Source organism: Schistocerca serialis, chromosome 9 (genome assembly GCF_023864345.2).
Source record: "Schistocerca serialis cubense isolate TAMUIC-IGC-003099 chromosome 9, iqSchSeri2.2, whole genome shotgun sequence".
NCBI lineage: Eukaryota > Metazoa > Arthropoda > Insecta > Orthoptera > Acrididae > Schistocerca > Schistocerca serialis.
The window spans coordinates 18,207,522-18,235,454 of record NC_064646.1 but is presented as its reverse complement, the minus strand read 5'-3'; the positions used below and the strand labels follow the sequence as shown (position 1 = coordinate 18,235,454).

The following is a 27,933-nucleotide window of genomic DNA, read 5'->3' as shown; positions in this document are numbered from 1 at the left end:
TGTATGATTATTGCCTTGACATCACAGAGTTTTTCACGTACCGGGAGGAGGAGAATAGAGATTGGAGTGCGTAGGACAGCAGATAGAGAGTTATTTTCTCTCCATTAATAAGAAAACTGAATAGCACAGAAAATCAGCTAATATTGCTTCGCAGTGGTTGTATTTGCTATTCCTATTCACTCGGTGTTAAATCTATTTTAATTACAGTAAACAATGGCTAAATTGCTCAGAGCTAAAAATGTCATATTAGTTGTGACAACTGCAAAAGACGCTGAACATAAGCGGTATTTGGTTTGCACCACAATATCGAACTCTGTTGCACCGTATTAACCCATTGTAACAATGTAAATCCAAACTGCTCTCAACAGTAACATTAATTTGATAGTAAAAATGTACAGCTTCAGCACCTTGCTAACCTGTTACAATGCTGGTAACAGGGGCTAGTAAAGCATTAGGTACGTGAACTGTTTCAGAACCGTAAAATTTCAGATTTCCGTGTTATTCCTTTTGTAATACATCTGGTAGGCGAAAAGCTAGCTTTCAACGGTTCTGCGTTCTCTGCACTCCCCCGCAGGAAGCTCCCATTGGAGAGAACTTGACTTTCTCTCTGGAAGCGTTATCTGCAGTGATGATACATCTCCGGATGGAGGAATTCAGGGCCGTGGAAGCCAATCTTAATTGCAAAGGATACTTACCGGCGATAAAACAACACGGCTCTCTCCTGCGGAACAGAAGTATTTCCTGCGCGGTCTGTAATTGTCCTCCACTTCTACGCACGCGGAACGTACGCATGCATTTCACAAAAGTTTCGACTCAGACATGAGTATAAAATGTATCAACAACTATACGACAGAAAAGGAAAGTGTTAGAGCGTGAAGCACTGGTCCAGTACATCTCAAACTTCTTTGACATGTTCAACACATAACAATTATGAAATGTTTAAACTTTCATTTCAGTCAGAACTAATAACCATCATCAACATCTGTATGACATGTGACCGCCACGGGCACGTATGCACTCTAGTGTTGTTGCAGCGCGGAAGGAAGCAGCATCGACCTCTATTTTGAGGTCCGCAGCTCTTGGTCTCACGGCTGCATTCTCGTTTCCCGAGCACGGGGTCCCGGGTTCGATTCGCGGCGGGATCAGGGATATTCACCTGCCTCGAGATGGATGTGGGTTTGTGTTGTTCTCATCATATCATCATCATTCGCGAAAGTGACGATATTGGACTGAGCAAAGTTTGGGAATTTGTACGGGCGCTGATAACCCCGCAGTTGTGCGCCTCGAAAATCAACTATCATCATCCATTTTGAGGAATTTCTTGCGATGTCTGAAGCTCATGCTGTGTAATTTCATGAATATTGCTGACAGGAGTACGATATGATAGTGTGGTATTTCAGTCACATTCCAAAGATGCGGTATGAAAGACAAATTAGGTGACCTGACAGGCTAGTCAAGGACCCTTACGTTCTTTATGCCGCTTGTGGACAGAGGTATTATAGTATTCTGCTGGAATGTGCAATGCAAAGAGTTGAGGAAAGTCATGATATAGTGGTATGTGAATAAACAGATGGCGGTAGAACCGTGTGCACAAGATATTGAAGAGCAGTGCGTTGGTGCAGCTATCATTTGTATTCATGTGATTCGTGTGAAAAGGTTTCCGATGTGTTTATGACCGACCGATGGGAATTAACGGGGATTGGTGGTTAGAGCTAGAGGAAAGGGACGTTCCGTTTCGGAAATTGTTAGAGAATTCGATATTCCGAGATCCACAGTGTCAAGACTGTGCCGAGAATCCCAAATTTCAGGCATTACCTCTCACCACGGACAACGGAGCTGATTATGGCTTTCACTTAACGACCGAGAGTGGCGGCGTTTGTCTATATGTCAGTGTTAAAAGACAAGCAACACTGTTTGAAACAACCACAGAAATCAATGTTGTATTGTATTGTATTGTATGTTAACCGGGGACCTAGAAGCGACGGAGAGGCTCCGTCCCCGCCGCAGTCGCAGTGATCCATAACCCCACGACGACTACCGCAGTCCAATTCACCCCTCCGCCACCCCACACCCAACCCAGGGTTATTGTGCGATTCGGCCCCGGTGGACCCCCCAGGGAACGTCTCACACCAGATGAGTGTAACCCCTATGTTTGCGTGGTAGAGTAATGCTGGTGTACGCGTACGTGGAGAACTTGTTTGCGCAGCAATCGCCGACATAGTGTAACTGAGGCGGAATAAGGGGAACCAGCCCGCATTCGCCGAGGCAGATGGAAAACCGCCTAAAAACCATCCACAGACTGGCCGGTTCACCGGACCTCGACACAAATCCGCCGGACGGATTCGTGCCGGGGACCAGGCGCTCCTTCCCGCCGGAAAGCAGTGCGTTAGACAGCACGGCCAACCGGGCGGGCCGAAATCAATGTTAGTTGTACAACGAACGTATCTGTTTGGACAGTGCGACGGAATTTGGCGTTAATGGGCTGTGGCGGCAGACGACCGACGCGAATGCCTTTGCTAACAGCACGACATAGAGTGAAGCACCCGTCCTGGCCTCGTGATCACATCGGTTGGACCCTGGACGGCTGAAAAACGGTGGTCTAACTAGGTGAGTCCCAATTTCAGCTAGTAAGAGCTGATGGTAAGGTTCGAGTGTGGTTCAGAGCATATGAAGCTATTGGTTTAAACTGTCAACAAAGCGCTGTGTAAGGTGCTGGTGACTCCACAATAGTGTTTGCTGTGTTTACATGGAAAGGACTGCGCACTCTGGTCCAATTGAACCGATCATTGACTGGATCATGTTCCCAAACAACGTTGGAATTTTTATGGATGATAACGCACCGTGTCACCGGGCCACAATTGTTTGCGATTACTTTGACGAACATTCTGGGTATCTCGATCGAATGATTTGGCCAACCAGATCGCCCGACATGAATTCCATAGAACATTTATGGGACATATTCGAGAGATCAGTTCGTGGACAAAATACTGAAGCAGCAACACATTTGCAATTGTGGTCGGATATAGAGGGAACTTCCAACGATTTGTTCAGTCCAGGATACGTGCAGTTGCTGCACTATAGCGGCCAAAGGAAGTTAGACACGATATTAGGAAGTATAGATGGATTTTGTCAAAAATGGCTCTATGTACTATGGGACTTAACATCTGAGTTCGTCAGTCCCCTAGAACTTAGAACTACTTAAACCTAACTAACCTAAGGACATCACACACATCCATGCCCGAGGTCTAGGCGCTACGGTCTGGAATTGCGCGACCGCTACGGTCGCAGGTTCGAATCCTGCCTCGGGTATGGATGTGTGTGATGTCCTTAGGTTAGTTAGGTTTAAGTAGTTCTAAGTTCTAGGGGACTGATGACCTCAGAAGTTAAGTCCCATAGTGCTCGGAGCCATTTGAACCATGCCCGAGGCAGGATTCGAACCTGCGACCGTAGCGGTCGCGCGGTTACAGACTGTAGCGCCTAGAACCGCTCGGCCACATCGGTCGGCTGGATTTTGTCTCCTCACGGTATGGTAACCCGGTCATGAGGGTTCACATATTTGCCACGTAAGGACGAACATTTAACCTCCACTCAGTAATTACCAAAACAGTACCGCTGTCACATCCAATAGCTGTCCACTTGTTTTTCTTAGGTGCTGGAGAGGTATGGACCTCGAAAATCACATCCTGCTGTGACCTTTCACGCCACACGTTGGCGTGACGCTTTGCGGAGCATAAATAATGGCACTCAGTGTTCAAGTTAACTTTGGTTCTACAACATACGAGTATCAGTTGTCGGCGGTGTGGTGTCCGTCCGGTAACGGCGCTCAGCAACCTGAAAGTCTGGCTGGCTTCTATAAATACTTCCGCCACGGTTCATGGTGTTAAAAACTCGCCCGGACAGTCGAGAGCGCTCACACACACTCTTTGTGGACACTAGGAGGCGAGCCAGCCTGGGATGGATCACGCCTCGCTGCCGGTCTGGGTGTGGGTTTTAGGCTGTGGTCCACGTGTCTCGCCTAGCATGTGCGCTAGGACTCGAGATCTACACTAGATAACGACAGATGGGACACACAAGTTCCTTCGAGGTTAGAGTTATGGCGTCAGTATGGGAACCCGGCCACCTAAAGCCTCTAGCACTACCAAATCCGGTGAATGACAATGCCAAACGAGTATCAAAACGGGCAAAAGCAAAAAGGGAAAGAAGACACTTCATGTTGACACCCTGTGTGTAATAAGCTCCTAGATTTCAATTATTGACATATACTTGTAAGTCATAACCAGTACAACAAATTTAAGCTCTCGTGGTGTAGTTCTTCTAAAAGGACCGTGCCCTCTCGTCCCACTGTTGTCTTGTTTGTATCAGCAAGTACCAAAAAGCAAAGCGACTTATAAATCCTGGCAACTTTTCCCCTTAGTCGGAGCTTCTATAGTCCACTCCATACATATTAATTTCTGCGCCCTTTGAGACTAGTAGAGTTACTAGTCTGTCTTCCTTAATTCTCAGAAGACGGTAATGTGCTACACAGCTGTCTGCCTGTTGCTGTCCAGATGGAGTCTGTCGCCGTGTTGGTCGACTACTCCCTGTCGAAATCCTCACTACTCATCATCTACATTAATAATTTTTGAAAACATTATTGGAATCTGATTAAATAATTTGAAGTAATAGTCAGTATTGATCGAAACTGTAATTCAAAAATTAAAAATCACTTGCCAGTGGTAACTTGTTTCGATGAACTCTAGATCATCGTAAGACCGTGTATCGTTAGATGGTGAACAGTAACGACGACCGTAGTACAGACAAATCTTGGACGACACCTCCGGCAAGCGCAGTCGTGAAAACCTGGAATATTTACGGAGGACTGACATTTGGAACAGTGACTGACAATTGATAGTCGACATGTGGCATATCAATAGGTGCGAAGGCCCTTTACTTTTCGATTACACTATTGGCGAAAAATCACTAGTAACAGTAACAATAGCAAAAACTTTGTACCTATCCTTCTGGAGAGACCTAAGGTGCTGGGATCATGTAAAACTACTTATAGGAAAACAGATGCCATGGTGATATTTGTAAACGTGAACATCAGCCAGGGATTAGGCGTTAGGCGTATTCCGACTTACCACCTACAAGGCAGTACGGGGAACAGTCTACGATCGTGTAACATGTAATCGGCATATCGACAATCCTCCCAGCCATTAGCACCACTCGATGAATCCAGGGTGATATTTAGTGGACGAATTGTGAGGAACTGTAATTCACCTACACAAACAAGGGGGTTAAGAGACAATTGTTTGACAGTATCTTGAGTAGTTATCGATAATCTGGGAGCCGTTACCACGCTGGATTAGTGGAGGAGATGGAGAAGCTACAAAGAAGAACGGCGCATTTCGTTACATATCTGATTTAGCAGTACCTGTGTTGTTCGGAAGTATGATGCAATGTATCTACAGATACGCATGCATGCATGTATGGCATATTTATTTGTTAAGCCAGGGAGCGTTACGGAGATGCTCACTGAAGTCCAGTGCCACATGCTACAACAGAGGCGAGAGTAGAAGTAGACGTAGCGGAACAGAGTCTCGGTCGGTGGGATGTCGTAAGTTTTTGCTTCGCTCTGGCCATATTTGTTAAAAGGCGAATGTGTATAATTATTTTGGTTTTTGAATATTATCTTAACTGTGAATAATAAATGAGTCTCCATCACATACCCTTATTAATTGCATTCCGAATGGTTCCGCACCATTGGTATCGTACAGTTCTTCTAAATCCTTCATCGCCCGTAACAGTTATCTTTTACATTTTCGTCTGCAGTAGATCAACGAGAGGTTTACTGTTGAAATTTCGAGAGCACACGCACCGTGACGCATGAGGCAACACGTTACTTCAGGCATTATTCGCCAACTGAAGATGAAAAGGAGGAGACGATAATGATACCAGAATTTGTCCGCACCACACACCGAATGGCAGCTTCCGGAGAGTAGATGTAGACTACGATATTTGATGGCTACCAGTCTATGGACTGACATTTTCCGAATGCTCGTTCAATAGTACAAGGAAATTTGCGATGGACTAACGTCACTAGTCACCATTCATATGACAGAAATATTCGAGAACAAATCAGAAAATAAGCTGCACAATTTCTACTAGGAGACAACAGGGTCTTTCGAATCACTGTGCAGCGAAATTTTTGTCCCCCGTTCGACTTGTCCTTTTCATACCTAAGCGAAGCAAATGTTTTCTCAGACAGAAAACCAGCAATTGCAGCGATAGGTGTTGCTTGTGGTGTTTCATTGAGACTTGATACTGGAGAGTGTTGTAGAGGGGCGTATGAGGCTGAACCTGCATCCTACCGATATCACACTGGCGCTCTACCTGGGAGTGGATGCGGCTAACCCGTAATCAAGCCGTCGAGCACAGAGGGAATGCGGAGAAACCGTTCGATGGAGGAAAGCGGCGCTCGGTAGTGACCCGCGGTGCGGCTCCGTGGGGAGGATAGCTCTCGCCACATTAATTGCCGACGCCAGCGGACAGACGGTCTCGCCGGCACGCGGTGGACACCCAGGACGAAAGCAGGCGTTGTCTCGTCTCGTCTGGACGCAGGCGAGGTCAGCGGCTCACGGTCGGCGCAGCAGGGGGAATCAGGACGCGACGAGAGGACCCCGTCTGTAATGGGGGCAGCAAGCAACCCGACCCCACCTGCTAGGGGGACGGGGGACGGCGGAGGGGGGGGGGGGAGGCGTCCCCTTCTGGGCAGAGACTTCTATTTTCTTCCGTCCGTCGCGGCTTCGCTTTCATCGCTGCTCCAGCTACAGCCCAAATACAGACACACACACACACACACACACATGGGGACTCCGGCATACGCTCTGGGTGAAAAGAAAGAGAGAGATGAGCACAGGGGGGAGAAATACACACGACGGACAGGGGGACGACAGGTTCTCCTGCTTATTAGAAAGTGAGCGTTCGGAGTTTCACTGAGGAATATCGTACTCCCTTCGGGTGGTCACAGCTGCTTAGACCATCGTGCCGATTGGGATTATAAACGTAGATGGCACTGGTAAGAGAAGTCTCGTGTCTCATTACACACTCTTTTATCTGGTTGGCTCCTGTAAGTAACAACCGTCAGGACAAGATAAGGACGGCAAATAATATAATTACCTGAATACACTACTGGCCATTATAATTGCTACACCAAGAAGAAATGCAGGTGATAAACGGGTATTCATTGGACAAATTTATTATACCAGAACTGACATGTGATTACATTTTCACGCAACTTGGGTGCACACATCCTGAGAAATCAGTATCCAGAACAACCACCTATGGCCGTAATAACGGCCTTGATACGCCTGGGAATTGAGTCAAACAGAGCTTGGATGGCGTGTACAGGTACAGCTGCCCATACAATTTCAACACGATGTCACAGTTCATCAAGAGTAGTGACTGACGTTTTATGACGAGCCAGTTGCTCGGCCACCATTGGCCAGACGTTTTCAGTTGGTGAGAGATGTGGAGAATGTGCTGGCCAGAGCAACAGTCGAACATTTTCTGTATCCAGAAAAGCCCGTACTGGACCTGCAACATGCGGTTGTTCATTATCCTGTTGATATGTGGGCTTTCGCAGGGATCGAATGAAGGGTAGAGCCACGAGTCGTAACACATCTGAAATGTAACGTCCACTGTTCAGAGTGCCGTCAATGCGAACAGGAGGTGACAGAGATGTGTAACCAATGGCACCCCAAACCATCACGCCGGGTGATACGCCAGTATGGCGATCACAACTACACGTTTCCAATGTGTGTTCACCGCGATGTCGCCAAACACGGATGCGACCATCATGTTGCTGTAAACAGAACATAGATTCATCCGAAAAAATGACGTTTTGCCATTTGTGCACCCTGGTTCGTCGTTGAGTACACCATCACAGGCGCTCCTGTCTGTGATGCAGCGTCAAGGGTAACCGCAGCCACGGTCTCCGAGCTGATAGTCCATGCTGCTGGAAACGTCGTCGAACCGTTCGTGTAGATGGTTGTTGTCTTGCAAACGTAACATCTGTTGACTCAGGGATCGAGACGTGGCTGCACGATCCGTTACAGCCATGCGGATAAGATGACTCTCATCTCGACTGCTAGTGATACGAGGCCATTGGGATCCAGGACGGCGTTCCGTATTACCCTCCTGAACCCACCGATACGATATTCTGCTAACAGTCATTGGATCACGACCATCGAGAGCAGAAATATCGCGATACGAGAAACCGCAATCGCGATAGGCTGCAATCCGACCTTTATCAAAGTCGGAAACGTGATGGTACGCATTTCTCCTCCTTACACGAGGCATCACAACAACTTTTAACCAGGCAACGCCGGTCTACTGCTGTTTGTGTATGAGAAATCAGTTGGAAACTTTCCTCACGTCAGCACGTTGTAGGTGTCGCCACCGGCGCCAACCTTGTGCGAATGCTCTGAAAAGCTTATCATTTGCATATCACAGCATCTTCTTCCTGCCGGTAAATTTCGCGTCTGTCGCGCGCCATCTTCGTGGTGTAGCAATTTTAATGGCCAGTAGTGTATATTATCACCTTGTCACCAGGAGTGTTAGCGCTCCAATAAACCACGTGAACTCATCCACTTAAGTTTACTACATGTTCTTTACTGACGCTATTACAAACAGCTAGTTGAACGCGGTTCTAGCGACAATATACAGAAACATCTTGCAACTGTAGGAGAAATATGAGCATGGCGAGGTAACATAACCACCTGGTCTTCAACTCGACAAGCCTACATGAGAAATGAATATCACCAAGTCTCTGCCAGATGAGCACTTTAGGAAGTCTGCCTGGGAACTGACCTTTATCAAACACATTGGTAGGCCTACCGGATGTCAGGTATAGTTACGGGCAGACGGTACATTCTGCTAGGCTCGCTTCCCCCCTCCCCCAACCCCTCCCCCCCTCCCCACTCTCCGCGATTCCCTCGTCCTCCCCCAACTGCCTAAGCTTTGCTGTTACATTTTGGTATTTACTAGTTTTGAATTCTTGTTTCGTTGTGTCAGTCAGTTCTGCGTCAGTCTTAACTAACAATTTATATAGAATAAGCGTGCAAAATGGCTAAGCAGGGATGGCTAGAGGACAAATGTAAAGATGTAGAGGATTATCTCACTAGGGGTAAGATAGATACGCCTACAGGAAAATTAAAGAGACCTTTGGAGAAAAGTGAACCACTTGTATGAATATAAAGAGCTCAGATGGAAACCCAGTTCTAAGCAAAGAAGGGAAAGCAGAAAGGTGGAAGGAGTATATACAGAGAGGGTCTGTACAAGGGCGATGTACTTGAGGACAATATTATGGAAATGGAAGAGGATGTAGATGAAGATGAAATGGGAGATAAGATACTGCGTGAAGAGTTTGACAGAGCACTGAAAGACCAAAGTCGAAACAAGGTCCCGGGAGTAGACAACATTCCATTAGAACTGCTGACCGCCTTGGGAGAGCCAGTCTTGACGAAACTCTACCATCTGGTGAGCAAGATGTATGAGACAGGCGAAATACCCTCAGACTTCAAGAAGAATATAATAATTCCAATCCCAAAGAAAGAAGGTGTTGACAGATGTGAATATTACCAAAATATCAGTTTAACAAGTCACAGCTGCAAGATACTAACGCGAATTCTTTACAGACGAATGGAAAAACTGGTAGAAGCCAACCTCGAAGAAGATCAGTTTGGATTCCGTAAAAATATTGGAACGCGTGGGGCAATACTGACCTTACGACTTACCTTAGAAGACAGATTAAGGAAAGGTAAACCTACGTTCCTAGCATTTGTAGACTTAGAGAAAGCTTTCGACAATGTTGACTGGAACACTCTTTTTCAAATTCCGAAAGTGGCAGGGGCAAAATACAGGGAGCGAAAGGTTATTTACAATTTGTACAGAAACCAGATGGCAGTTATAAGAGTCGAGGGACATGAAAGGGAAGCAATGGTTGGGAAGGGAGTGAGACAGGGTTGGAGCCTCTCCCTGATGTTATTCAATCTGTATATTGAGCAAGCAGTAAAGGAAACAAAAGAAAAATTCGGAGTAGGTACTAAAACCCATGGAGAAGAAATAAAAACTTTGAGGTTCGCCGATGACATTGTAATTCTGTCGGAGACAGGTACTGGGAGATGAAGAAGCTTTCGCAGGATAGAGTAGCATGGAGAGCTGCATCAAATCAGTCTCAGTACTGAAGACCACGACAACAAGAAGCGTTCATTTTATTTTTTGTTGTACAACTCTAATTTCCTCCAGGAGGATCGTTAAGTGATCTTGCTGTTTCTGCACCAATGTGTATCAGTAGCTCGAACTGCCAAAGACAGAACACTCAAAGCAAAGGATACAAGTGCTCAACATATTTTATTTACTTTTTAATACCTGCGGGGGACGACTGTATCGTTACAGGGTGCTGAGTTACTACTGTAAAGTCTGTGAGTAATGCAGACTGGTCCCTCGTTAAGCTGCTTGATGTAGATAATTTCCCAGAAGGAGAAAGGCTGTTCTGTGAACAAACTTGCTATCTCAGTACAAATAGGAACATTAAGGTAAGAATTAAAAATGAAGCATAAATGGTCATCATCACCTTTTACAAATGGGCACTATATTTCGTACCAGCTAGGTGATTACAAAAGGAAATGCAGTCGAGGAACACAAAATTTGATATGTGGAACATTGATGCCCTCCTATAGTAATTGTCATTCTAAAACAAACTTAAATGAACCACGAGGCTGATTTCTCACGTTGTGGTTGGGATGAGAAACACCGACAATGAACAGCAGACAATACGCGATTTCTAAAGTGCTGAGATCTCGAGAGAGTGAGCTAGCACCTGTGTGAGAGGGGAGAAGAAAGACGGGATCCTTGGTGGTTACCTGATGTAGCGGTGAACGTAAGCTGCTCCAACAAGCGGTGGGAGGCTTCACTGCAAGCAGCGTCATGGCGAACGGTGACTTATCGAATGCGTGCGCTAGTTTCAGAGGCTGTAACTTATGTATAATATGAATATGGTCAGCCGCTAAATTTCTACCACGTTACAGGCCACATGGTGGTGTAAGACGAAGCCGCATTCGCCTAATATATTTCGAAACTCAACTACATGTTGTAACACACCCGGGAGTACAAATGGGTGGGGTACCTTAAAGCGGTTGTCATCCCTTGACCATGCGCCCTGCCCACACCACGTACCTGGTAATCCCGCGGCGGTCGTATTGTTCTGCTCCACACTGCTGCTGGATTGCTTGAAATTATCTATCGAAATATGCAAGCGGGTTTAGTGGGGCCACTCAACGCTAAAACACAACACTGTTCGACGTCTGGTATGAACAACTATATTCTGAGACGATTAAAGGAAATCGCAGGTAGGACTGTTTACATTCTAATTCAGAAGTGTTCTCCCAATTAATGAATGATAAACAGTCCACACTCCAGACATTCGCAGAACCCGTTTCTTCTGAGTCTGGGGAACTACGACCACAACCATAGATGGAAACATAAAAGACCAAAAGACATACTTGCAAGGACATAACATCTATGGCCAAGCGTACGCAAACACAACGGCACAGGCGAGCCCCTGTTAATCAGACGCACTTACTGGATATCCAGCTGAAATACACTGCCGAATAACTGGCACCACACAGAGAAGCCGTACCGTACACTGCATGCAAACAAGCTCCACACATCCCCCACACAGTGAGATGATCTATGGCCGATCTCCCACTACTGTATAACGATCTTGATCGTTCCAGGCATGTAGCAGCTGCAGCAACTGGGACACATCGCCATCGCTTGTCACGGTAATGATGCATGATACCTATACTAAAAAATCCAGCCATGCATGAGCTATCGCAGCTAGTAAGCCACTACTGCTCTTACTACCCATCCCACTGTCGCAGAGGTTTTTCTCCCACGGCACGAGCCATGGCACTTTTTTCCCTCTGCTCTTCAAATCGCTACCCTCACTCGCGTTTCGTCCACTATCTATTACCTGATGGACCGTGTTAATGCGTAGCCTTCCTTACCCAGACGCACGGACAACATCACAGCCCAGCATCCTGTGATCCACTTACTAGATAACTAACATGTTTACGGAGGTGACAGTAGAACTTTTGGTTTGGTCACCACGTTGGTGCGGGCCTGGAGGGGCCCCATCTCTCTTTTGTCCACAGTATCATTCGGACGAGTGCACGCGCAACCGACACGACGCGGGTGGTTGTTGATGATCCGGAGGCCGAATCATCGCACGACAGTTCTTACGCTCGTCACGCATACACAGATATTTGGTACCAGTCCTCCTTGGCACTAGTATTGATATGGCACTGTTCGTAGAGTTAATTTTTCAGTTCTCACTTGTACGAGCGTGCGCCAACCGTCGCGGCGCGGTTGATTGTTGATCACGTGGAACGCGATGATCGAACGCACGTCGTCACGCTCGCTAGAAGACACTGGCACTTGACTACACTCTTTTACGGTAACTAACTTCTATTGATTCACATCAGTTCATTCTGAGAGGCCGAATACGGCGCGGATGATTGATACTGTACGGTACAACACGAAACGAGAGGACTCACAAATACGTTATCGACGGCACTGCTCATTTTTTCATTACTTCTTGACGCACTTCCCTCTGAATCACTTACTATAATAGCACTTGTATCAACACTTCAACCTTAATACTAACGAAGACTCTCCCATGCACAGCTACACACTACACAACATAACTGTTCCGTGTCCCACGCTCGACTCTACAGACGCGGCTGCCCGCAAAGATACTCCACAACTAAGCCAGCGATATGACAATACGCCTACAATGTGAGACACTAAATACCCGGATACGATTGAGCTCCAAAATGAGAATTATGCACCGTCCGGAGCTTCGGTAGACAGAGTTCTTATATCTCGTTGAAGTGGGACTAATTTATGGTGAAACCTTTTTGGTAGGTCCTAGAAAGCTACCTCCTTGAGTAGTCAGTCGAACAACAGCAGAATATTTTTTTTTCATTTTCTTCCCCCAAACGCCTGATTCCCAATTACATTAAGTAAGAACTTAATTAACAAAGATCTTTACCTGCCTGAAAACCACAACACCTATGGCTCACAATGATAACACCGTTGTTCTCTTCTTAGCTTTTATAAATACAATCAATGAAAATTAACGTTTTGTCCGAATCTCTTCACAAATTTGGACTTCCGACTCTAGCCCTCTGTTTGAAACTGAGTAGGAACGCACGATGCCTCGAAGGAAGCGCAGCACATCAGTACACAGGCCAGCATCTTAAGGTTAAGGTGAGAGCGTGAAATGTGTAGGCACGCAGGGATCTAACCTCCAGGTCGGTCCTGCTGGATGAAACAGCGCCTTTCACCACAGGACGCGGCTCACGCGGCGGAAGACAAATGCTCCGCGGTTTCCGTCTTTCACTCCCATTCAGTAGTTAAGTGCAACGTGATGATCGTGAATGTTCCTTTGGATATCGCAACATTTTTGCTTGTATGGGAACCTTTGATGGAAATCCGACATCATTCGTGTGAAATCTCTTTGATTAAATTCAGATAACCGATGTTCATGGCATATTGTTCGATAATTCGCTTTCGGGTTACGAGAGGAAGGCAAGAGAGGTTAGGACTCTGACATAGGCATATAGACAGTCATCTTGGCCTCGCCCAATGCACAAATGCAATAGGACATAAAATTGCTAATATTATTCGTAGAAAGTACTTTCCGCTGCACACTGTGCTGTTCATGACCATCGGTCGCGGTAGTCGCTCTTTCCAGTTCTGAGCGTACAGTGATGCAAATGAGCATTTGGCGTTATTGGCCGGGAGGCCCCTTGCGCGGCAGGTCCGGCCGCCTTGGTGCAGGTCCATATTACATTCGACGCCACACTGAGCGACCTGCGCGCCGTATGGGGATGAAATTATGATGAAGACAACCAACACAATACCCAGTCCCTGAGCAGAGAAAATCTCCTACCCAGCCGGGAATCGAACCCGGGCCCGTAGGACGTCAATCCGTCACGCTGACCACGCAGCTATCGGGGCGGACAGCGCACAGTGAGCACGTAAATATGCCTAGAATATAGCGGCTCCCGTTAAGTATGAGGGTCTGGTGAGAGATATCGCCTGATGTGGTGCAGCCCGTAACACAATTGTCGTGCGTTTCGTTGTTCATGACAATTCTCGGCCGCACTCTGCAGGGGCAATGAAGACGCTCGTGCTGCGTTTTCGATGGGAAGTGTTTGCTCACCCACAATTGTCTCGTCCTGAGTTTCATCTCTGCTCACATGAAACGGTGGCTATGAAGATAACCTTTTTGGCAGAGGCAACGAGCTGTAAGCGAGCGTAAGGAAATGACGGAAAGCACTGATGGCTGCATTCGATGACGATGGTATTGGAAAGTTAGTACAATGCTACGAAAAAAGTCTAAATCGAAGCGGGAAGGTGTAACTAACTACCGCAGATAAAACGGTTTTGAATTTCACGGTGATTTCCATTTCACGACCGATCGGAACTTACCTTCCGAATATCTCTCGAACATACACCGAAGAGCCAAAGAAATTGGTACACCAGCCTAATATCGCACAGAAGTGCCGCAACGCGTTGTGGCATCATACTAGACTAATGTCCGAAGTAGTGCTGGAGAGAGCTGACACCATGAATCTTGCATGGCTGTCCATAAATCCCGACGAGTAAGGGGGGGAGGGGGTGGAGATCTCTTCTGAAAAGCACATTGAAGGCATCCCAGAAATCCTCAATAATGTTCATGTCTGAGGAGTTTGGTAGCCTGCGAAATTGTTTAAACTCAGAAGAGCCACTCTGTAGCTACTCTGGACGAGTGGGGCCTCGCATTGTCCTGCTGAAATTGCGCAAGTCCGTCGGAATGCACAATGAACATCAATGGCTGCAGGAGATTGCCTAGGAAGCTTACGTACGTGTCAACTGTCAGAGTTATATGTAGATGTATCTGGGGTCCTACATCACTCCAAATGCAAATGGCCCACACCATTAAAGAGCCTCTACCAGCTTTAACAGTCACCTGCTGACATGGAGGGTCCACCGATTCATGAGGTCGTCTCCATACCCGTACTCGTTCATCCGCTCGATACAATTTGAAACGAGACTCGTCCGACCAGGCAACATGTTTCCAGTCATCAACAGTCGAATGTCGGTGCTGACGGCACCAGGGGTAGTGTAAAGCTTTGTGTTGTGCAGTCATCAAAGGCACACGAGAGAGCCTTCGGCTCCGAAAGTTCGTATCGGCGATTTTCGTTGAATGCTTCGCCCGCTGACACTTGTTGATGGTCCAGCACTGAAATCTGCAACAATTTGCGGAAGCGATGCACTTCTATCACGTTGAACGATTCTCTTCAGTCGTCGTTGGTCTCGCTCTTGCAGGATCTTTTTCCGGCCATAGTGATGTCGGAAATTTGACGTTTTACCGGATTCCTGATATTCATGGTACACTCGTGAAATGGTCTACCGGGAAACTCCCCACTTCATCGCCACCTCGGAGATGCAGTGTCCCGTCGCTCGTCCGCAGACTGTAACACCATGTTCACACTCACTTAAATCTTGATAACCTGCCATCCTATCTTGATAAGATGGCATTGTAACAGCAGAAACCGAACTAACAACTGCGGTAGACACATATCTTACGTAGGCGTTGCCGACCGCAGCGCCGTATTCTGCCTGCTTACATATCTCCGTATTTGAATACACATGCCTATACCACTTTCTTTGGGGCTTCAGTATATATATATATATATATATATATATATATATATATATATATATATATATATATATATATATATATTAGGGGTACAAGTGCTGACATTGTGATCATTCGTACATTAGAATGATATACCCACTTCAGATGGTAGTTGTTTTTTCTCTGCCTCTAAAAGTCTTTCCGCAGGTGCGTCATATATTTTAGAACCTGGTTTTTTTTGCATCGTCTTATATTTTGCTCCACCAAGTGGACAGTGCCTTTCAGGTCGTAACTGCATCACTAAGTGGACTACGCCTGACAACCTGTCAGCAGAAACTAATCGTTTTGCATCAAAGCGTCCACACATCGAGCTCTGATCTAGTGATAGGAGAACATAAGCATTAATGGGTTGCTCTTGCCCCATTTACTTGGAGATAATAACAACACTAAAAATATCATCTAGTACTACTCGTGTAGTTACTAGTCTGCAAATGAAATAAATATTGTTGTAATTTTGTTCAGTACACCGCCCTCAACCACCTATAAAAATATCTGCACTTATATCCCTAACACCCTACATTATGTGTATGGGCGTGGTTGTCTAGCAGGTACAGCAGCTTACTCCTGCCCTGGAAGTTGTAGGTTCAATCCTGGGTAGGGGCAGGAACTTTTCCTCGTTCCTGTCTGTGCAGGATGGTTACAGGTCGATTCAGACAAGTATAAAACTGGTATCGGGGATGTCTCTCGGAGACAAAAGGCGGTCGGTGCGATGGACGCGTTGCCCTCCCCCTCCTAGTGCCATGCGGATATAGGCTACCTACACTATACGGTCTGTCAAGACTGTAGCCCGTCACGGGCTAGTGCTATACTATACACATACAGAGGCCATGATTTCCGTCCCTCGAAGCAGTGAAAGAAATGGCGGCGGGCGCCGTCAAGGAGTTCTTAGAGGAAGACTTCTAGCCCTGTTTCCACCGATGGAAAACTCGCATAAGATTTTGTAGGGACAGACATCGGAAGTACATTGATTCTGAAAGTAACTAAATATATATATTTTGGAAATAAAATGATTTACAGCAATAGGCACGTAGTTCTATGAGCACATCTCGTCTAGTGAAAAGTACAAAAATATGTAAATAGTGATAAAATGAAATATCTCAATCCGGTTAACATAATTCGTGAACATTTTACACTTTTCAGGTACTTAAGAGTGAAAGAAACAAACTCTAATTCCGTAAGCATCCAGGCTCTAGTAATAAGAAAGTGAAATAGAAAACTGATGGCTTAGGTGGAACAGCAGTGGAATGGGAACTCCTAACAGCTGCTTGAGGATGTTTTTATTCACGCCGCAGAGCCTCGTTCCAGGCGCTCTTATTGCAGCTTTTCTTTGTCCGCACTGACAGTGACAGTGAAATAGCCACTGCGAGCTGCTGCCAAACGAGCTTCTTTGCTAACACCTGCCTTCCCTTCTAAGCCTCCTCAGCCGAGACGAACGCGAAGGAGCATGTTGTGCTTCCGGCTTTCGGTTTACTTACAGATAATTTGGACCAGTATGAATCGTTAGATGTTCTCATGTCGTTAGAAATTGTGCTTACTTTAATGATAGAAACGTTATCTGAGGAGCGTTTGTTAATCCGAGTAATTTACCTGTGGACGCCGCACACGGGCACTCGACGTAAGGCACTCGCTTCTGTAAACTTTCCTTTCGAATCAAATACCAATTCTCGTCAAACTGGAAATGTATAAACAGTTTTCTTCCTTAAGAAAGACTGGTAGTATCACTCTGCCATAAATCTAGCTTTATGCCCAACGTAACTAAAACGCTCAGCGACAGTGGGTCAACGATGAGAAATGGCTTCCCAACTCTGCAGTGGGCATCTGTCTACGGCTGCCTTTCCTTGATTCAGTTGTTGTATTAAATTTAGCAAAAACGTTTGCTGGTTACCTCACAGCGGCCTGATTCTGGAAAGAGACCTATGTTTTCTCCAGAATACCTCATACGATTAAGATAAAAACCATATGAACAACAAAAGATCGTAAACTGGGTTTCTGGAAATCACGAGGTTGGAAATTAGAATTTCAAGTGGTACAATGGCTTGAATAAGGAACTGGTCTGAGGAAGGTGTTTGTAAAGATATTTCGTAGTAAATATTCGTATGCTGCATTGACGTCGGTGGTCACACCTTGAACGACAATACATCATTATCTGTGATGTGTTCATAGTGTTGGTTTCTCTATGAGGTTACGTGATGTCGCCGATGTACGAAAACCCAGTAAAAACTAAAGAGAAACTTACTGGTAGGGTCTTAACAGGCTGCCTCTTGTGTAAATAAATAAATAAATAAATAAATAAATTACGAAGGCCCGTGGGAGAGGTGTGAGAAACAATATGCGCCTTTGTAATGCATATATTTCGACTGTTTTTCATCACTTTGAACATATGCTACGATATTAGGATGGTTCCTTATCTCGAGGCGTTAATTTTACTACATTTTGTAGAATTTTAATTCCACGTAGTGAGACAGTTCGCCATATTCTGAGGTAGTGAAGCTGAGCTCCGAAGTCAATCGGATGTTACCGTCAAACTGAGTGTATGTGCAATACAATGGTGGCTGCGTATTCTGTGAGGGTCAGAATTCTCACAGTTAATATTTGGACACAACGAACAATCGTTGTTAGTTCATTCATTTATTTTTCACGTTTCGTGGTTTACTACGTGGATAAGGAAAAATATCGGAGATATGGAACGGGTTTAGGTATCCTTTAACAAAAGGTAAGAAAATTATAAAAATTTCTTATGTACCCTGTATTATACATACCCTGTCAGTTTACTGTCTAATACTGTTTGCACTAACACTTTCTAAATTTTACCTGATAAATTACAACGACAACTGGCACGTCGTAAAAAATTGTTGACTGGTTAGCTAAATTAAATAGTTGTTGTTTATACGGTAACGGAAGCTTGATATTATCTGACAGCATTTATATATAAACTTTACTGCTACCAGTCACGATTTTCTTTTATTCATAGTTTACATGACGCGTTTCGGGAAACGATTCCCGTTTTCAAGTGTGTTTTCTCTGTGTACTATGCCATTTTTACATACTGTTTTAGATGTGTGAAGTTCTGCTTTGTTTTGTTGACTTTATTAAAATACATAAAAACGGGCAATTTAGTTAATTATCGCTTTTTATATGTAGTTAGTGGCGAAATTTGGAAGAACTTTTACATTCAGTTGACTTTCAAGAAACCATATATAATGGACAAAATCTAACTGCATTGATTTATTTAAAGAAAATTGCTGCCTTCTACATCTGTAACAACAATGACATACCCGTCTGGTGGACATGTAACTTCAGAATTATCATTAATGCTTGTCATGTAGCTAAGAGGAAAGTCTAGTGCTTTAATCTAGATTATCAGATAATTTACAGAAGATACTGCTGATGGGACACGTTTCTAATTTTGTTTTGAATTGATTGTGGTACCCAACTTGTTACACACTGCCATGAACAGATGAAAATGCTTCAGGCGTTTTAGCTACGCAGCTTAGTTACAATCCTTTTCTCATCAAAAGTAAAAAGGGCATTGTCGTAAGTAACATACGTAAATCCAACGTAAAACTCTATTTTTTCCTGTAGAAAGATTACACTTGTAGCCAATAGCATCTTAAAATTGATAATATTTGCCAACGTAGCAAGGAGCAACAGCAAGTGGTAAGAATTTATTATGTAGTATACACCTCTTTTGAATATTACAATTTGCAACTAGAAAATGGATGCATGCCATACAAAACTGTTCGAATATAAATGCTAGTATTCAAATGTGACTCAATAATACGTTCAATGAAAAATTATTTCGTCACTTACATCTACCATTGTACGTCTTGCGACATTAACCTGATTTGAATTTATAGCCAAAGAAACCATTTCGTCTTAGCTATGGAAGTGTGAAAAGATGGTTCTTTGGAGTAGGTACTGGTATTCATTCTTGCAGGAGAACATCGAAGTATTTATTTCACCTTAATGATTGCAGTGAAATCTTCTAAATAATAACACAATAATTTGATAATTATTGGTTTATCAATACAGGGATGAGGGCAGTGTTATACGCTTTAGTTTTCTCCTTATATTTTGTAAAACGTTATTTTGTTGATGACCAATCACTCGAGATGTTAATGAGTGACACGTGAGTGGCTCAGTGTTCAAGTGCAAATTAAAAATCCAAAACTCTGGGCTTCGATACCCAGCATGTCCTAAGGATTTATCCTTTCACTTACTGCTTCTTTCACATCTAGCAATGATTGATGTGTGTGAACAGTTTCGAATTGCAGCCTGCTTCGGAATCAACATGAAAGTGCAGCTTCCCAAACAGCTGGCTGGGTACGTCTGTTGCAAAGTCGGAGGAAGGCAAAGATGTACCCTTGCCGAAGCACAGTGCCAGTAAAGCCTTCGGTGTTCAAACTAACCGTCGGGCTTATATTAACATTAACATTTTAGTACGAGCTACGAAACGGGATGAGTACTTCCTCACTCTACGCTGGAACTGTAGGTGGAATCAGCCATGGCTCGTGAAGAAGCCCAGAGAGAAAGAGTGGGTAGTTGGGTCAGGACAGCCGATCCGTAGTGAAAGCTAAATGAGAGTCAGGAACGGTACTGTCAGCCGCCAAGCCGACAGACCGGCAGGTGGTAGCGCTGTAGAGGGACGTCCCAGCCGCAGCCGCAACCGGTCACGCGACAATGCCCTGTGACGTCACAGTGTGCGGAGGGCAGTGGGCCAAGGTCAGGCAGGCTACGGGCTGATACGAGTAGCTGTGACGTGACCTCCCCGGTCGTTTGTTAGCCACGGACAACTGTCGGCTCCACTAGTGGCTATGACAACACTCTATGTGCATTCTGCAAGTTCACTCTAAATCCTAGATGACCCACAACCGTAGTCGGAATCACCAACGCACACCTGGCTCATAGGTCTCGACTCTGAGGTAAGCCGGTTCGAATCCCGGTGGTGGAAAATTTTCACTGGCTGCATTTGGCCGGCAAGGGGAGAAGAAGTGGTGGCATCAATTTCCTGATCATCACTGTTTGTGACGTGTCGTGCATTAAATTCGAAACCTCTTTGCAGTGTCTCGTGATACGAGGGCCTGTGACACTGCTGATGGTGAACTGTCGGATGGGGTGCAGTTCGCGAGGCGTATGCTATGTGCTGGCATCGGGGTTTCATGCTCACCTTTCCCTTCATCCATAACAATACGAATCCAACACTAGACTGTATCAGCATTCACCAATGTTATCTATACGACACAAATTCACGTTTGACATTTTATAACAGGCCAGAGAAGGCAATGGAAAATCAAGTACACCACGACCTTGCCTAGAACGGCGATGCAGCTACATTTTCTCACCTACGCTCATTCCCTTAGTATGCGACTACTCTGACTTTGATACCTTAGAGACGCAAAATCTATGTGAAAGTTACCTTTCGGTATTGTTTTGTGACAGAGAAAAAACCTGTTCATTTAAAACAATTTTGTATCATCATTAACAAATGCCTTTGCGGGGTAAATGTAGTGGGAGACAAGTGTAGGAATTCAGGCATCTTACTGGTCGTTTCTGTTGAACGAACATCTTATTTACTTCAGATGCGAATATAATCTCTTAACAAAACAGGCACTGAATAAATGAAAATAAACGAACAGGTCAACACACTGAGAGCTATTTCTAAGCGCTAAAAAGGGAGAAATGAGCTACTTCATTAGTTTATTTATGCATTGGCTCCATTTTAACTTGACTCCAGTTTCATCAGAAGTTATGTTTTGGTTATCTGACGACCATTAACGTCTCGTTCTGACATAAGTACGTGATTATTTGGTCGTTTGAAATTGATTAACATAAGACCAAATCCACATCTACAGCTGTACTCTGAAAGTAACCGTTCGGTGTGTGACGAAGTGTACAAAATTTACCAATTACAAAACCCCTAACACAAACCCGGACGAAGTCTCCCCTTCGTATTCTAATTGTGAATGGTACCCGGGAAGTAAAGTTGTCCGTATTCCGCAGCATGAACCAGAGTCTAATTTTAGAGTCGTGGCTATTAGTCGAAATGTAGGGAGAAGCAGTTTGTATGTAGCTTAATTTAGGAACGCGAGCTCTCGGAATTATGTATGTTTTTTTGCGATAACAGCGCTTCTTATAGTATTTCACAAAACACTGTCATGCTGACTGTGGAAACCAGTGGGGAACTATACTGCTATATTTCTCTTTTCTACAGCTTTGGTTAATCCAAACTGGTAAGTGTCCCAGACTGACGAACTGTACTCCAAATGAGTTGAACAATAATGTTATAAGCGAACTCCTTCACGTAGATTACACTTTTCCAATAAATCGTTCCGCCTTCTATTATAAGCGACTTCCATCATGCATATTACACAGGTTTTCCTTCCAACTTTTAGTGTCCCCTAGTCTATATTTATGAAATCACTCGGCATATTCTCTTAAATGGTTCAAGATGCGGCTGATAGCATTGATTGGTCGGATAATACGGCTTATTTCCTACAATACATTACTTGTAACGTTGGCACCTCCCTGTGTTCGACTGTATCATCTGCGAAAAGCCTCAAAAGGCAACATCAATTATCCAGCATGTGATTTACAAAGATCATGAACAGGGGCTGCTCTATGATACTATCATGAGAAATGACAGACTCAGCCTTCGCTTCTGTGTTAATACCGAAGTACTCGGCGTATTCCTGCTGCAGAATCGTGCGCGATCACAAGAGATTTGCCAAAAGTATTGGTGATATTAGTTCTCCACACGAGTGAAGAGAATCCTGCCAATACGTTACGCTCTGAACTAGAAACTGGGTTCAAATCGCCTGTTCTCACTGCGAGATATCCACATGTTTCCCAGTCCTCTCCCAGTACGGTGTCCCTACACTGAAATCTGTACCCCGAAAAAATGTGTGATGGACGGTATTTAGGGAGATACCAGTACTGTTATGAAGAAGAAGTGACGAGGAAGTGAAATGGACACACTGTTCGACAAACTTGGGGCCGATCGCTGCTTATCCCTGGGACATAGTGTCCGCTGCGATTGCAGCCAAGTGTGTAGCATGTAGACACTGTTTAGGTGCTGGAGTTCGGGGCGACGTCAGCTCGATGCAACGTACAGTGCTGAGCGTTAACATTACAACATGAGAACTGTTTGTAGCAAAGTGTACTAAATATTGGGATATACGAATGATTAACGCCTCAGCACAACTTACTTTCAATGATCAGTGTGTGTCCCAATTACGGTTAATCATACCTCTTGCATATTTAATAACATGATACTAGTCCGGTTTCAGCTTGTAATAAACCACCTCAGCACAAAAATAATAATCTCGTTAGAAGTAAAATACCCAGTGTAGCACCACCTATGTGGCAAAATGGGTCAACTATTTATATGACTGGAAAAACTAGAAAACAAGGCAAATGTTTCGTTCTCCTGCAAAAAAATATATTATAACACATAAATCATTGAAAATACCAACACGGGATACCATAAACCTGTTTTTAGTGCCGGCCTGTGTGGCCGAGCGGTTCTAGGTGCTTCAGTCTGGAACCGCGCGACCACTACGGTGACACGTTCGAATGCTGCCTCGGGCATGGATGTGTGTGATGTCCTTAGGCTAGTTAGGTTTAAGTAGTTCTAAGTTCTAGGGGACTTATGACCTCAGCTGTTAAGTCCCATAGTGCTCAGACCCATTTGAACCATTTGTTTTTAGTACCAAAACTGGTTTTTGATAAATAACAAATTTTCAAAATATTACTGCAATATAGGCAAAGTTCGCAGTAACTGGTTCTCATAAAAAACAAAAACACACGTTATTAAGAGTCCAGATACGACAAGATACACTCTGGCTCTATCCCTCCTTCGACTATGAGTCTGAATACAGATTTTTTCATAACATGATGGCTCCATCTCTGTCCTCCTCTGACGATGAAGTCAAAAAATCTTGTTTTCTTCTATTTCTTTAAGCCCGTCTACTCTTTCCAAATGATGTTTTCTGCTTCTGTGTCTTCTTTAATGCTTGGCCCTTTGGTTTTTCCCCCTAAAAGGTTTACGTCCTATGCTTTTCTTTTCTTCATTCTCTTTCCTGCTTTTTCTTCAGGTACGAAACAATGTTTCTAGGGAGTGCAGGTCAGTATTACCGTTCTGCTTAGTTGCTTTTATTGTCCATCAAGCCAACCTTTGGAGAAGGCACTGGAAGCTTTGGTGACACAGAGAATGACAGAGGCGTACCATAAGTTCCAGCAGCCGCAGTTAGTTCGCCAGATGTCATTTCTGAAGTCCCAGCAACAGCTAACAACTCATCCCGTGGTTCTCGAAATTTTTCGGTAGTACAAGATTCAGAAAGTTTGACTTGGCCCACCTTAACTTAAAGGACGTAATCTTGAAAAGTCTCGCCAACATCTTGTGGGGCTTTGCCTTGTGGTTTTATTTATTTATTTTTTCCTCTCTGTCTGCTGTACCCATTTTTGTCCTAGAGTGCAAAACTGAACAAAACATGGCGTCGGAAAATTAGTATTCACAGTACTTTAATCCCAGGAACATTGAATCACACTGAAAAATATGCTTCATCGAATTACCTACTTACCTGTTCCGAAGCAGATAATGTTTCACTTCAAAACTCTGCTCCCAGGACGTCATCACCGGAGAAGCTTTCAGCACTAACATTAAAAAGTCTACAAGGGAAAAAAACAGGCTTTCAATACTGAAGATTTCCTACAACTTCCCGAAAAGGCCGCTGCTACAGTCCGATTAAAATTACTTGGTAGCTGACATCCGTCACTTGCCGCTACATTGTCGCCACATCCGCTGCCGGCTACAGCTGATTGTAGGCGACATACAAACACGGCGGGTCTCTTCAGAAATGCTGTTAATGTGTAACGCGGAGCAGCGTTGGAAGCGGCTAACGCGACGTATGACAGAAACGGGAAATGCTCGGTCCACAGGTGATTTTAAATGACCAATGACTGAACTGCGGCAGACAGCGGGTTTCGTAACCGTTCATTTAAACTCGTGTTATAACCTTATCACAATCTTGTGATGTGCAATCTCACCGAGAAACGGCGATCAACAATCTGCGGCAGACCTAAACTCACAATTGGTTTGTTCAGAGCATTTAAAGCTAATCCTTACGAGCAAACTCAAGATAGAAAAATTTCACCATGTGTTTGTTTGCATAGCCATCTTCCACAGCAGCATTTCAGTTTTAGCGGCAAAACAAAACTGTAATTATCCCTGTCTTTGGTTTCCTGAAACTACCCTCACAATGGCGACATGGGATGCCGCGTTACCAGCTGATGAGAAGTTCCGGTTGGCACTTTCTTGCATATTATAGGCAAAAGCAGATTCCAAACGAAAAAAAAAGATAGGAAGAAAAATGAGAGCAAATACAAAGGTCTATACGATAATGAAAGTGACGCAGCGAAGTATTAGAAACAAAGAAAACGTATTTAAGCAAGTTAACTTAAGATAAATTATAATCAAAGTTTTCTTACAAGGTTAAGACAAATAGAAAATTTAGCTGCGTTGGACGAGATTCGAACCTTGGCCCTCCTACAAGTAACATTTGTACAGAGATCACTACGCTACTCCATTACAGTGCACTTGCCCATGTATTTATGAGTTTGGTGTCTGCTTTGCCACGACTACTTGACAGCCTTAAAAAATTCGGCTTCGTGCTATGTCATGTGAAGCTTATCTAATATAAGCCGATCTCTTTGATTATAATAGCTGTATAAATGACGCTGAATAGCGTCCTGGGTGGAAGGATCCAGTAGTGCTGTGTATTTTGTTAGCATCGTTGTGCGTGTATGTATCTGTGTGTGTGTGTGTGTGTGTGTGTGTGTTGTTTTTGATGTGGTTTCCATGTGTGATGAAATACGAAATGAAAGGGACAGACAGACCCAGGATTCGGGAGCCAAACACGTAAGGAAGAAAGGATAAGGAATTGGAAGTGAAGTAATTGTTGTGGCAGTTTGGCAACAGTTAACGGATCCGCGTGACATTGAGCAACCTGATTGGAGGGAACCAGCTACAAGTCGCGAAATGTCAACTTTATCTCACCAATACCAGCAATAATGACAGAGATGTTGAGGTACAACATTTGCCTCGCATACCTGGTTCTACTCAGCTGTCCAATACTGTGTACGCACAATGCCATTTTAATGATTAGTGGTGTACAACTCTATTGTTTTGCTCAATACATCGGCGGTAAAGACGACATTTCTTTTTTTCTTTTTTTTCGACTTTCGTAATGGGTCTGTTTGGACTCTTGTCGCTAGCTCTCGAGCTGTTTGGCTGTTCTCGTTCTTGATCGTAGTGCGAGATTCCAATTTTGATGCCCCTCCAACTTTCATTGAAATTTCCCTCCTATCAACTCTGATCTTCGCCTCCCCCTCCCTACCTCTGTCCTTTTCCTGGGCTCCCTCTTCTCCCCCTCCCTCCCATCCTATTTTTCCCTCCTCCCGACCTACCCTCTCACTGACTCCCTTGTCTCCCCTGAGTCCATTTGAAATCTCCTCCTCTGCCTTTCCCCACTCACTCACGTGTCTGGCCTGCCCAACCCCCCTCCCCCCATCTTATGAGTCCTCTCCGTCCTTCGGCTAGGCGCTTCAGTCTGGAACCGCGTGACCGCTACGGTCGCAGGTTCGAATCCTGCCTCGGGCATGGATGTGTGTGATGTCTTTCGGTTAGTTAGGTTTAACTAGTTCTAAGTTCTAGGTGACTGATGGTCTCAGATGCTAAGTGCTCAGAGCCATTTGAACCTCCTTCGGCTCCTTCCTCCTCCCCCTTTTGCTTTTTCCTCTCCTCCCGGCCCCCCCCCTCTTCAGTCCGGGCTGCCACCCCTCCCCCCATCTGACCTAGGCGGTGATGTGTCATCTCCTTGATAACTTTTTAGTGCAGTGTTTTAAATGAGCTGTAAGTGTTGTGCGTCTTTTCCGAAGTGCAGCAAATAGAAACCATACTGTCGCTGGGTGTGATTCTTTTTTATCTCTTGCGAAGAGAAACCAGTCTGTCGCCGTGTATTTTTTTTATTGTCTGTCTGCTATTGTACTTATCTGCTTACTGTGTTTTTAACTTAGCATCGTCAACTCTTGTTTTATATTTTAACTTCCACAATTTTACGCCATTTTACAATTTAAAAGTCACCGTTTTTATCACCTGCTTTTATTGTTTCATATCTTATTATGTTTATAACACTTCTGTAGGCTGAAGAGCGGCGTACTAAGCTGCTGCCAGCCGCTCCCCCCCTCCCCTCCCCCCCTCTCCACCGAAGGTACGGAGTTCGAACTGAGAGGGAGCTCTGCTGCAGTGTAGTGCACCCTGGGGACGGTCAATGATTTTGTACCCGCCTCGATAGTAAAACTATCATCGTCATTTACCACGCACATTGAGGCAACTGTTAACGGCTGCGGCCTGGCTGCAGGTGCCGGCGTTGGCGCTGATGGCCGTAGCGGCGGCGTCCCCCGGCTACCGGCACGTGCCGGGCATCCCGGCGGGCCGGCGCGCCGAGTACTACCTGCAGAAGGCGGCCGGCGGCTACCTGTTCGGCTACGACACCGGCGACGCGGCGGCCCACAGCCACGCCGTAGAGGCGGACGCCGGCAACGAGCTGCGCGGCCGCTACCAGTACACCGACGCCGCCTCCGGCCGCCGACTCGGCATCTCCTACACTGCGGGCCGGCGCGGGTTCCGCCCCACCAGCGTAGACCTCGCCGCAGGTCAGTAGCTTGCGCCATGCACTCACAGCACATTGCGCAACACAATTAAAGAGTCACTTTTTCGATACCCCGTAATTTTCCCCCATTGCGTGGCCGAGCGGTTCTAGTCGCTACAGTGTGGAGCCGCGCGACCTTTACATCTACATCTACATCTATACTCCGCGAGCCACCTTACGGTGTGTGGCGGAGGGTACTTATTGAACCACTATCTGATCCCCCCTTCCCTGTTCCATTCACGAATTGTGCGTGGGAAGAACGACTGCTTGTAAGTCTCCGTATTTGCTCTAATTTCTCGGATCTTTTCGTTGTGATCATTACGCGAGATATATGTGGGCGGTAGTAATATGTTGCCCATCTCTTCCCGGAATGTGCTCTCTCGTAATTTCGATAATAAACCTCTCCGTATTGCGTAACGCCTTTCTTGA

The 27,933-nt window shown here is 45.1% G+C and overlaps 1 protein-coding gene across 1 annotated transcript in view; it reads left to right on the top strand.

Moving 5' to 3' along the window:
* Nucleotides 1-27,933, top strand: part of LOC126419772 (fibroin heavy chain-like) — an 83,143-nt gene that overhangs the window by 24,040 nt on the left and 31,170 nt on the right. Inside the window, exon 2 of the mRNA XM_050086945.1 lies at nucleotides 27,214-27,508. Coding sequence (XP_049942902.1) covers nucleotides 27,214-27,508 — 295 coding nt within the window. The remainder of the gene's footprint in view (nucleotides 1-27,213; nucleotides 27,509-27,933) is intronic.